General features: G+C 31.4%; 1 protein-coding gene across 1 annotated transcript in view; it reads left to right on the forward strand.

Moving 5' to 3' along the window:
- The window catches only part of MKLN1 (muskelin 1), a 156,766-nt gene that overhangs the window by 67,306 nt on the left and 76,317 nt on the right, over positions 1 to 13,143 (forward strand). Inside the window, 2 exon segments of the mRNA XM_011357241.2 lie at positions 7,142 to 7,219; positions 9,326 to 9,391. Coding sequence (XP_011355543.1) covers positions 7,142 to 7,219; positions 9,326 to 9,391 — 144 coding nt within the window.

Consider the following 13,143-nt stretch of genomic DNA (forward strand, 5'->3'; position numbering starts at 1 on the left):
ATTTTATTTTAAGAAAACAGCTTTTGATTTCTTTGTTTTGTCTTGTCTTTCTTTTTGTCTTTTTCTGTTTCTTTCTATTTCATTGATTTCTGCCTTTATTATTTTTTTCTACATGCTTTGGTTTTAATTTGCTTTTTTCCAGTTTTTTAAAATGAAAACTGAGCCCCTTTATTTGAGGTATTTTTCTAAGGTAGGCATTTGATGTCGAGTTTCCCTCTAAGCACTGTATTGTCTCTATAACACGAATTTTGCTATGCTGCGTTTTCATTTTTGTTCAGTTTTAAATACTTATGTATAAAGACACATTTTTATTTCTAACACTTAGACCTTTCTACCCTTGTGTTTAATCTTTTGACCAGGATACTTAGTACAAGGTTGAGGTACATAGTGATAACAGATTTTCTTATATAGTTCATGATGTCAAAAGAAATGCTTTCAACATTTCATTGTTACATATGATTTTAGATCGGGGGTTTTTGAAAATCCTATATCAGATTCCTAGATTGCTAAGAGTTTACAGTATAAATGGATATTGAATTTTACCACTTTTTCTCTACCTTTTATGATTCGATTTTTTTCCTACTTTATTAATATGTGAAATAGTGATTGATTTTCTGATGTTAAACTTCAGTATTCTTAGCTTTGTCATATATTCTGCTGTATTTTGGATGTAGATTGACTAATGTTTTGTTATAATTCTTTCAGCTATTTTCGTTAGTAAGATTGGCCTTGTAATTTTCTTTATCTTACCTTCTCAGGTTTAGTATCATTGTTAGGCTAATCTCACACAAATGGTTGAGGAGTTAACCTTTTTTTCCTGTGCTCTGAATATATGTAAGATTTGAATTATTTCTTTCTCATCTGCTTGGTAGAACTTACCATTTAGCTCTCTGTGCTTTGAATTTGCTTGGCCATCTCTTTCAAGATAGCTTCTTTTATTTTTTCCATACCGCAGTTGCTTCCCCTTCTCTTAACGCCTGTTAGCCTTTTTGTCATATGTCTCATTTTGGGCATAAAAGATTATTAGTTTTCTGCCAAGTATAGTTTTAAATATTACATAATTATCATTGTCATAGCTAACATGTATTTGAGGGCTTTACAATGTGCATTTGCTCTTCTAAACCCTACATGTGAATTAATTTATTTCTCATACATATCTCCTTAGGTGGTAAGTATTGTTGTTATCCCCATTTAATAAATGAAAATGATTAGGCAGTTTGCCTCGCTAGTAAGTGGCAGAGCTAAGATTTAAATCCATACTCTTTATCACTATGCTTTACTGTCCTAGTAAATATTTTCTGGCTCTATTATTTATTATTGTACTATAAACTGCCATCATTTATATATTTCTCTTCAGAATTTGAACCAACTGCTGAAATGCATTTTTATTTTTTTAAATTTGTTTTACCCAGCCATTATTATTCTTGAATTATCAAAAAAGCTAATTTTCTCCTATACACATTATTTACCTGTAAGTGAATTGTTAATTTTTCTTTTCAATGTAATCTCTTTCGGTTAGAAATCAGTTTGATAGAGGTTTGGGTATAGGCAGCAGTACTGTAATTTATTCTTTTTTCTTTTTTGGATCTTGGATGAGATTCGAACATTATTTTTTTCTTTGAATAAAAGCTTCCTTCCTAAGTGTCATTTTTTAATCATGTACTTTTTAAGATAATATTCACTATTGGAAATAAGAACAGCTTGTGCCTACTTAGGACTGTGTGAAATGTGTTTATTTATAATAGTCATAATCATAGGATAAAAATGAGCTAGTATTGGACCTGGACCTGGAGACTTCAAATAGTTTTAAAATTGTTAGTGTGCTTTCTCCTAAGTGATATTTTCATTTCCTTTTCATAGTTTTACTTTTATCAGACCCTTATGATTTTTGAATTTTTGTCAAAAGTGGACATATAGAAATATTAACTGCCTGACTTCCTCTCTTTAAAACATAGAATTCTTAAAATGTAGATAGTTCACAGGCATGTTTAAATGCCTTACTTTTTAATTTGGTTTTGAGACTTTCAAAACAGTGTAATAGGTATTGTCATGCTTTTGTAGATGAGAATGTCATTGTCTCAATAGAGCCTAAATTTTTTTGCCAAATCACATAGAATGTCTACAAGTAAGCATATCAAAACAAAAGCAAGACCATTGCTTTTATTAGCAAAGACCTTATTAGCAAGACCTTTCAAGAATTAGAAATATAGGGAACATGGTGATATTATTTGGAATGCAGAGGTGTCAATTTTTAATGTTTTTAGATCTCGAATGGGAGTTCTTTTACATTAAAACAAGATACCGAAAGCAATGTACTTTAAAAAAATATTTACCCCGTTTTAATGTTTGCAATATTTTTGTTGATTACCTCAAAGGACTTCAAGCTTATGACTTTTCGATTTCTAAAAATTAAACTTGTTCTTTAGCATGCTTCTTATGGGTTTGAAACAGAATTTACTGTTTACCAAAGCCTCAGTAAGTAGTTTTGTTGCTACTTTTCTTTTGGAAGGTATAAAAGAAGATTCTTAAGCATGTTATTTTATTGAAAATAACCATTAAATATAACCTCCTCCATATTTGATCTGGGCTATTAATGATGACCCAGGTTCCCTGGCAAAAGGCATAATATATTTTAGAGTAGATAAAATGAGATCATCTTTAATTCATCTTGTTTCTCTGTAAAGTGCAACACAGTTTTTTGTTTTTTGTGTTTTTTTTTAGTCTATATAATATTTTTTGTTTGGAGCAGTTAGATGATTTAATATTATAGAATGAAATGTCAAAAAGGTAATAATGGAGTTGGTTAGTTGTAGTGTAGAAAGATATGAGAGGGCTGGAAATGATGTTTCTAGCTTTTGTGTTTTATGTGAAACCGTGATTTCTCCAAAAGAAGAGGTGTTTTGTTTAGTTTTTGTTCTTGTTTTTTGGTAGAACAGCTAGCTTCACAAACTGGCCTTTGCTTATATGGAACCACTTCCAGCTAGCAGGAATGCTTCTGGTAAGTAATCTGGAGTAGTGGCAACCCAGTGTGTCGGAGAAGAAACAAAATGTGAAAAGTAAACTTTAGCCATAGAAGCCCAGTGTCTTTATTTACAAGAGGGATTACATTTTTTCCTTTAAATCATAAATGATGTATTTCAACAACTTTGGTTGTATTGTTTTTTTATTTTATTGAGTTTGTTTAATCTTATGATAGAATGATCTGGTATGGTGAATTTTGTTTCCCAAAGTGTTGCTTCTTTTCATGTTATTGAATAGATAAATTTTGCCATGTGTATTATAGTGTATTATCTTAGATTGCAATTTAAAAACTAGCCTGTTATATGTGTGTTAGTCTATGTGTGTATCTATATTTACATACAGTCTATGAAGAGTTGAAAAAGTTTTGGACTTTGAAATTGGGCTTTGTACCTTTTTCTTTAGATTTCTTGGGCATGTTATTTAACTTCTCTGCACTTTGATTTTCTCATCTTTTCAGTAATTAATAATGACCATAGCATGAGGTTTATTTTAAGTAGTAACTGTGTAAACTTTTGTGATATCTTACTTAGTAAAAGTCAATTCTTTATTCTTTGGTTAGATCTTTTTAAAAGTTATTTCCAGATTTGATGCTATGTCTTAAATAGTTTTATTCAGGTTTTCTAATGGTCTCCACAGAAGAATTAGAGATATCAAAGAGAATTATGTAACTTTTAGACTGGTGGAGACAAAAGGAATTTGTTAGGGAAAGAGGGAGCCAATTAAAAAGTTCCCAGAACTGTTTTTTAAAACGTTTGCTTGACGACTCTTTGTGAAGTGGTGTGGCTTGTCAGGGTTTCATTATGTATTAGGAATATGCTCTCTTGGAAGTAGGACTTTTATGAGAAGTTTGTTTAAATTTAAGGAACTTAATAACATCAAGATGACTCAAAGGAACTGTCAACCAGCCAATGGCTAGGAAAGTTTCCTACTCCTTGCCTTTTTTTTTTTTCCTTATTTTAAGTATTTATTGTATACTGAGCATCTTTGATGCTGTTCTGTTAACTATCATTATTCAAGAGAAGATTAATTTTATCTTCCTAGAGCAAGATTGTTGTAGTTTCTAATATTTTACATTTGGAATACTTAATTTTTTAAATTTTGGAAGTAATAACTCTGCAAACCTGATTATAAATCTTGGGGCATATTTGGCTCTCTTTTTCATTGTTAAAAACAAGCAAATGTCAATGTCCAAAGCACTGCCTGTAGAAGTATGGACGTGTCTAGTGAGCTGTGAAGAATAGACATTTCAGGGTTAACAAAGGAAGTGAAAATGGCTTATGTTGGTATAACAATATGTTACAAAGTTCTCCCAAGATTTAAAAAATAGTTCCATATATCTAGTTGTTTTGTGGCTTTCCTTCTGGTAATTATAGTGCTCAGTGTAAAAAATTGGAAAAACAGAAAAGTGCAACGAAGAAATCCTCAAATCAACAGTCACCCTAATCCTGCCAACCCAAGAAAATCACTTTTAACCTTTTGGTATATGTCAGTGTTGTTGTTGTTGTTGTTTCCATCTGTGTCTGTGTTAACAAAATTATTTTATAAAAATTATGTAATGCTTGAGAGTTTGCTTTTTTGAAAATTACTGACAGTATTTTCTTAGGACAGTTGTGTTTCATAGAAGAAAATAATATGAAGATCTTGATGAGTAGAGTATTTGTAAGCTTTTCAGGTTAGTTAAGAGTGGGGCTAGAAGAATTGGTTGAAAAAGCAGTTAGAGACTTTAATTTTACCTGTGGTGTTCAGAATGACTTATGATTCAAGGTGGGGTCCTTTTTCTAATTTGAACTGTTTCTGGGATCACTGCTTTAGGAACTCTTAGAATTTTCCCCAGTGAGATTGTGATATGTCTTTCAGAGCAGTCACAGAAGGCTTAGGGGGAAAGAGAAGATACTTTCCTAAGATGAACATAAAGTGGAATCAACTGGACACATGTAGTTCCAGTAAATATATTGGTTCTAACAATGGTGAAATTCTTGTATGCCTGAATTTGGAAGAAACCTCAGGCCTTATCCAACTCTTAAACACCAATTCTACTGAAAAAGAATGTACCTGATTTTTCAAAAGTCATGTAACTAATTAATTAGTATGGGAGATTTAGGTAATGTGGCAATTGATTACTATTAAAAAATGTATAATGTATTACTTTTCCAATTTTCTCTAATTTTGCTTTGTATTTTTCATGTTTGTAGCTTTCTTATCTCCCTTAGTTTTCTGCTCATTTTTATATAGTCTCATACTTTTTCTCTCCTCTTCAGTTAGCCATTATGTAGAATTAGTGTATATTTTAAAATCATTGTCTTTATTGAATAATTTTATCTTCTCTGTTCAAGGTTTTATAAAAAGGATTATTTAACTTTTATGTGCCTTTCCCAAAACTGAATAAAATTTAATTAGTTTTATTTCTATGTAATTCTAAATTTAGGATTAATATTTTTACTATCATCTTTACTACTAATAGGAGCCCCACAATATTGTATCTGAAGAAAGGATTTCCAGCTCTTGTAATGGGGGAAGAGTATTAGAGTAAGCTATATGGGGCCATAATTGTCAGAAAGGCCCATTGGAAGTAAATTATATGTAATAGCAAAACTCTCACTAAAATAAGTTGTGAATCTACTTGTTCCCTTTACTTTAACAACTAAAAAATAAATGCTAATTTTATATTTTAAAAGGAGAGAAGTATATTAGAACTCGCTCTTTATAAGAATTTTGAAAAGGCCCAAAAGCAAAGAGAAACTGGGTGCGTGTATAAATGGAAGTTTCCAGTTAAAGCCATCTGAAAAGCCATCTGAAAAGACTTGAAAACGGAAGGGTGTGGTTACAATTGAGCTTCATAATTACCCAGAAAAGAAAAAGATTAGGGAGATTTCTGCCGATTATACAAGTCACAGAGAACAGTTTTAATAAATCCTTCTGAAAAGTATTTGCTTTCAATGACTAAACGAATCAAAAGGGAAACCCTTTATTCAGATTGAAATCAGTCAAATGAAATAATCTATAGTAAAAGTAACTTTATAAATTATAATATATTTGGGGTTATGTAAAAGAAAACCCTAGTTTAAAAAATAAGTAAATGTTATTATATCATATATAGAAGTTAGAAGTCTAGAGTTAGTTTTCATGGTTGGTTGATTCAGTGATCCAATTTCTTTATCTCTGTCTACTCTGTCATCATTATAGAATTGATTTCATTCTCATATCTCTTACTAATTGGCTGTATGTAGCTGGTGTGTACATTGCATACAAATATGAAAATTTTTAGAGGAATAAAAGTAAATTTTTCTTCTCTGTCCATTTAGAAGTAAGGAAACATTTCCTAGAAGTTCCCCCAGAAGATCCTCCTGTTTCATTAGCCAGAGTTGTGTTCCATACCAACTAATTGTTGTTGAGGGGTATGGGATTAGGGCTTGATAATTATTTGGGGTAGAATGGTTTTATGTGGGGAGTTCAGTATCTATGACCATTGTAGTAACTAGTGTAACAACTCCTTAAGAAGTAGATTAAGAATTCATTGATGAAACAAATTCACGAGTAGGTAAAGCATAAACATGAGTCCCAGCCTCACCACTTAAGAGCTGCATGATTTTAAGTTTCTTAATAACTCTGAATACACATTGATGTATTGATGATAATGCTTAGTTCATAAGGTTGTTTTTAGAATTAAACTAGATAAGTAAGAGAGCATGGATTCTAACATTAGTAAGTAGTCAATAAATATTACTATTACTGGTACTTTTATCTCTGTAATTTTGTACTCAAACTATAAAAATGGAACTTTCACTTCAAAAGATTAGTTTTGTTTTTCTCTGAAGACACAAGAGCCTAAATCAAAATTGTTGGAGCTCCCATTTTCTTCTCTAGTAGTGACAAAAACGGGGAAAACATAGTAAGTTTAACCTGAGCTGCCATTAAAACAATTTGTTTCTATGGCTGTGTCAACTAATACTTTCCTGTTTATGTTTGAGGTAACACGAAAACTGAAGTGACATTTTATGAACATGTGCTATTGTATTAATGATATATTAGTAATATCCCTCAATGTAGGCTTCTACATTTTTATCTTTTTTGCTGTAATAAAAAGCATAAGCTGTAATTCTCTCCTTCTTTGATATTTCAGATGGCTTATTCAATCAGTATATCAGTCAACAGGAATATAAGCCACGATGGAGTCAAATCATTCCCAAAAGCACCAAAGGTAAGCCCCACCTTCTAAATGGGGATGCTTTTGCTTTAATGTCAGTTTCATTTTTTTCCCAAGGTAGCTGAAGTTTCACAGTGCCCTGTTAATGAAAAGCAGATATTTAAGGCAAAATGTAGTTTCCTTAACTAGATGGCAGAGTTTATTATATTAAAATTTTCTTTTACACCTTTTTGTTTTACTGCTATAACATAAGGTTGGGCAATTTTTATAGAGAATACCGTCATAAACTGCTTTTATAGAGACACTGTAAAATTATTGGCTATTGTGTTGTAATGCCAAAGTGTTTCTGAAAACTTTAGGGCTTATGAGAAAAGTAGACATGAAGCATATCATTCTAGATGAAACTTTATAACCAGATAATAATAAAAACAAGTGTAGTCATCCTAATAAATATAAATGTCATTAGTATAGTTAAATCGTTATGAGCATTTATATTGAGCATCACAATGAATTTGGAGCTTTAAACCCTGGAGCTCATGCTTCTTTCTTTGACCTGTAGATCCTAGGGGCATTTGCTTCTAATAAAGACTGTTTTAATCGAAATTTAAAGTCTGATCCAGGGCGTAGTCTTCTTCATCAATCCATTTTTTCAAAAGGAGGAAGTTTTTGTCGCTTCATCTACACTCACTGCTGTACCAGATGGTTAATGGTGGAAAGTGTAGCAATTCTTGAATGTAACTACTTTCATGAAAGGACGGCAGTTCTATGGATGTACAGTTTTTTTCTTATGGTCTTCATATATTGATTGCTACGGCCGTCTCTTTAATTGTGAGAAATCCTTCCTGTGATCAACATTAATATACTGGAGAAAATTCCTTATGAACTTCCATTATTTCTATGTCATATGAACATTATTTTATCAGCCATGTATGAGGTAATTTTCTTCAAAGAAACAGATAGTATGGCAAACAGCCTGTAATTGTGTATTTGAAAACGAATGGGTTAAATATATAAAATACAAACATACTGACAATGAATTTTAATGTTTTTTAATTCTTTCTTGCGAGTGGCAATACTGACTGATGGGGGAGAAGGAAGAAAAGGACAAAACTTCAATGATAATGAGCTGTAAAATCTAAACCTAGTATTAGAAAGGAGAAAGAATTTGCAGAGAACTGCTGAATGATTAGCTCTTAAATACAGTAGTAATGAAAAGAAGTTTTGCATCCTATTTTCTATACAAAAGAAGTGACATTTCAGTCTTTTTCATAGTAACCCTGTGAAATTTGTGAAAAGTCGTATGTTCCTTATTTTACATAAGAAAGTCGACACAAAAAAAGCTACTAGCAAAGTAATATATTTCAGTTAATGTGAGAGTTATAAAAAGAAAACCTTAGTTTTTCTGCTTTATATCAAGTAAGACATTAGAATCTTGTAACCTACTGAACCATTGATATGAAGCTTTATCTTCATATAAATGAATAGGATTTTGTATAAAGTAAGATTAGATACTAGTTTAACGATAGTTTTCCTCTATAAAAGCTTAAAATTTTCACTGATATTTAAACCTGCCTATTAAGCTCTGTGATGGAAATAAGAATCAAAGGAAAGCAAATCTTACATTTTCTCAGTCAGTACTCAAATAAAATAGTACATTATGTGGAAATTAATTTCTGAAATATTGGCACAAAGTTAACAGTAAGAAAATTATTATTAATATAAAACAATAATTTCTTAGTTTTCAGTAACTAGTTTTATGAACTTTAAAATTGCTCAATCTATTAATAAACTATGCCTGGAATATAGACCTGATATCTAACTCTATAATTGTTTTCCACATTCACTTTGTCGCTCCAGTAGTTGATAGAGTTTTTTTGCCTTAGATTTCTGTAGAATATCCTCTCTCTTTACTGATTTATTTCATCGGTCATAAGTACATTGGAAGTAGCTTTCAATTGCATCAGTAACCGGAAAGCAGTTGGGAAACAAAGCAAGATAATTATAAGCGTAGCTATAAGTCATATTTCTTTTGAGTCGTTTTTTAATTCTTAATATCAAAAGAATAAGAGTAAGTGTTATTTTTACTACTTATAAAGTTAACTCTGCTTTTATGGTTATTCTGTGTTATTTCTTTAAAAGACAATATTGTTTATACTTTAGGTGATGGAGAAGATAACCGACCAGGAATGAGAGGGGGCCATCAGATGGTTATTGATGTTCAGTCAGGTGAGGAATACTTGCAATGGAAAGCAAATTCCTTTAAAAATTATGCATTTTAAAATATCAGGAAAATATGAATATACATTTTTTGATTCATTTCAAAGATTAAATGTCATTGGCCATAACCAAGTAGCAAAGAAGATAGATATTAGCCACAGGTATAATCTCAACTAGGCAGTGGCATGTGACAGAGAGGGTGTTGCACAAATGACATTAGATAACCTAAAAGAAATGTAATGTATAACCCTTTATAGCTCTGTGTATGTGTGTAGTTTTATATGTATTTGATTTTCATAGTAAATTGTGAAATATTTCTGGGTTTTCAGTACATTTATATTTTAATGCTATTAAATGGGAATTGTAGCAATAAAAGAGAATTAAGATGTATCTTTAAAGGGAAAGAATATCAAATTAGGTAGCTTGAGTCGGGGGTCCGCAAACCCTGGGCCAGAAACAGGTACCGGTCAGAGGCCTGGTAGGAACAGGGCCGCACAGCAGGAGGTGGGCGGCAGGCAAGGCAGCGAAGCTTCATCTGTAATTGCAGCTGCTCCCCAGCGCTCACATCACTGCCTCAGCTCCACCTCAGATCATCAGGCATTAGATTCTCACAGGAGCACCGGTCCCTGGTGCCAAAAAGGTTGGGGACTGCTGGCTTAGGTGATAGAGGATCTATTAATTGCTAAACACTGTTCACAAGACTATAAATAATTTTAGTTATTCTTTGCTTCTTTTAAATTTTATTCTATAACTTTGTATTGAGAGTTTTACTTTGGTTTCTTTAGACTTAGGACAGCGTAAATACCGTTATATTTAGAGATTAATGCTAAAATTGTAGTAAGTTTCAAATTACCATCCTGAAAAGGAAATAATACCAAGAATTTAGTATAATTTTACTATATATTATTTGATTTTAGAAAACTACTGCATAGAGTGCCAACATTCATCAAAGTAATATTTTATTTTTTTAATACTCATTTCTGTTCTGTTATGCTGACTCATAGTGCTTCAGGAATAAATAAGTTGTTTTTGTTGACTCACATTATAAAATAATTAAGAGTAAAAATTATTTCAGTGTAGGTAACTTAGGCATTAATATATTTTCACAAACGTTTTATAAAAAGAAGAGAAATTATAATATTTTACTTAAAATTAACTACTGAATTTATATAGTAACCTGTGAGTTTGTTTAAAAGTATTATTAGGGTCTGGGAAAAATTAATTTCAAAGCATAGGGATTTGCTTTCCTGATGTTGGCCGCCTCCTTGCTTCCCTCCCACGGAAATAGGCTGACTCAGCTGTAGTCTTAGCATCTTTTTTTCTACCCGAGACTCCAATAAGTACAAATATGCTTCTTTCTTAAAGAACCAGATTTATATACAAATTGGTTTTTGTAACCTAGAAAAGTCACTTTGCGTAAAAGGGGTCAAATATATGATGACATTAAAGAATTAAAAATAAATAAATGTAAAAAAATGAAAAAAAAGAGAAAAGTTACTTTATGAAAATGGAGATGAAAATTTGTGTTTAGAGTGTCTCTAGTAGCTTTTTCCCTCTTTTGACTAGAGTGGAATTTATAATGCTTTTTTTTTCTCAGTCATAATTGAAAATGTTATTAAACTTTTAAAAAAATAACAGCAGTAATATACTGAAGAAGAACGTTTATTTGAAAAAGCTTGTTTAATTTTCTAAATAAAATGCTGCTTTCCTTAAATGTGAAAGTAATATGGTTTACTTTAGAATTTAAAGCCCACCTTATCAGGGGGCAGAAGGCATTTTCAGTGTTTACTGTATTGATTGTTATAGGAGAGGGACCATATGTGATAGGTAAAGTACATGTGTAAGAAAAGATAAAATAATTTTCCTCTTTTTTTTATAATGAATTTTGAAAAAGGAAAGTAAAAAATTTAAATAATAGGCCAATGTCATGACAGAACTTAATGTGAGCCGATCACTAAGATTAAAAACTATTTTTTCAGGTCATAGATACTTGAAGTGATATACTTACAGTTGCATGTTAAAGGTCCAAATATTTTTCCTATAATATCTTTGTTTTATGCATTATAATAGGATTTTAGCAAATTCTTGGTGGTCAAGTCCCTTATTACCACTGACTTTAAAAAATATCTCAAAGAGAGGAAAAGAGTTGAGTATTTACTTAATTTGCTTTAGAAGCAATAGTTATAAGAAAGCATACTAAAAATGACTATTATAGTTATGGATATTATTTCAGCTGGGATCTTTAGAAGAATAATCTCTTTTTGATAACTTCTGAGGATTCATTAGTCTACAAATAGTATTGGCACTAGTTTATAAAAAGTAATAGAAGTACTTTGGAAATGTATTTTTAAGCAAATAATTCCACCATAGAAAATTTAGGGACTTCTCCAGTAGAGGAATTTTTATTTAGAGCCATTTTATATGTTTCAGTGCCCTTTTTTTTAACTTTCCGAATGCCGGGTCAAGCTTTTTTAGGTCCATGGATGATTATAAAACTAGATTTTGAGCCTTTAAAAGGAACCAGAAACTTAAAATCTAGTATAATTAAATAATCATGGATGGTCAATTAATATGAAAGTTGCCTATAACTCAGATGGGCTTGATGGTCAATATGTTACATTTTTGCTAATGGTGTGGAAACAGTACTAACTGTACATGAATGTTAAAGATGAAAGGGTTAGCTAGATTCAAGTGGTCCTTTATATGAGTAATAGGAATGGTGTGTAAAACATCTTGGTATGGAATTCTTCCTTTCATTTTTTAAAAACTTTAATTAATGTGTTTCAAAGAAGATGCTACTTGATTTCTCTCATCTTCATTTTGATATCTCAAAATGGAAATTGAGGTAGAAGTGATGACTCTTTTTAATTTTATTGTTGACCATGGAGGGGAAAACTAAAAGAACACATACCAAAATAGTGACATTCATATGTCTCGGTGGTACTTACCAGAGGTTTTAAATTTTCTACTTTAAAAATGTAGTATCAAAAATATTTACAACTAATACATATTATAAATTGGAGAAAATTTTATTTACTAGCATTCCTTTTAGGAAGGAACTGTATTTGGGAAGGTTCTTTAGGGTACAAGGTGAAATGCCAAGGAGACCTCATTGTAGAAGGAACTATTCTTTGCAATATTAAGGACAGCTTGCTTGTTAGGACCAAAGAAAGGGAACAAGGAACCACATTAAGAGATAAATGATTGTGGAGCCAGAGAATGGCAGAATGTCACACTTTGTGACGTGACTGTCTCTTTTTTCACCAAAATCTTAGACGTTTTCTCTAAAACTGAGTTGAGAGTGTACATGTGTGTATATATGGGGTGTGGGTTGAGGTTTGAGGTAGGGACTGGTGATGCAAGCTTGAGGCAGGGCAGGAGAGTGGCTTCTGAGAATTCAGTTGTTTGCAAACAGAGAGATGTCAAGAGAGATGCCCTCAGACAAATCATAGAAAGAGCTTTGAACTTTCACAAGACTCTGGAATTGTGGGTTAAGTTTAAACAGGTGTCTGGTTCTGAGCATGAGTGATACAGGACTCTGCTATGATCAAAAGAAAACAAAAGAAGTTTTAAAATACTATTCAAAAGACTAATAACTTTTATACCTTGGCATTCCCAGTCTTTTGTTTTAGCTAACCATTGCTGTCTATATTCTTTTCTGTCATCATTCTCTATTCTTATAAATATTTACATATTTTTTTTAGATGAGGCTTCATGAATGGGCTTTAAGGGGCCCAGGATACTAGAAATGATGTACAGTA

Source organism: Pteropus vampyrus, unplaced genomic scaffold, assembly GCF_000151845.1.
Source record: "Pteropus vampyrus isolate Shadow unplaced genomic scaffold, Pvam_2.0 Scaffold33, whole genome shotgun sequence".
Classification (NCBI taxonomy): Eukaryota; Metazoa; Chordata; class Mammalia; order Chiroptera; family Pteropodidae; genus Pteropus; species Pteropus vampyrus.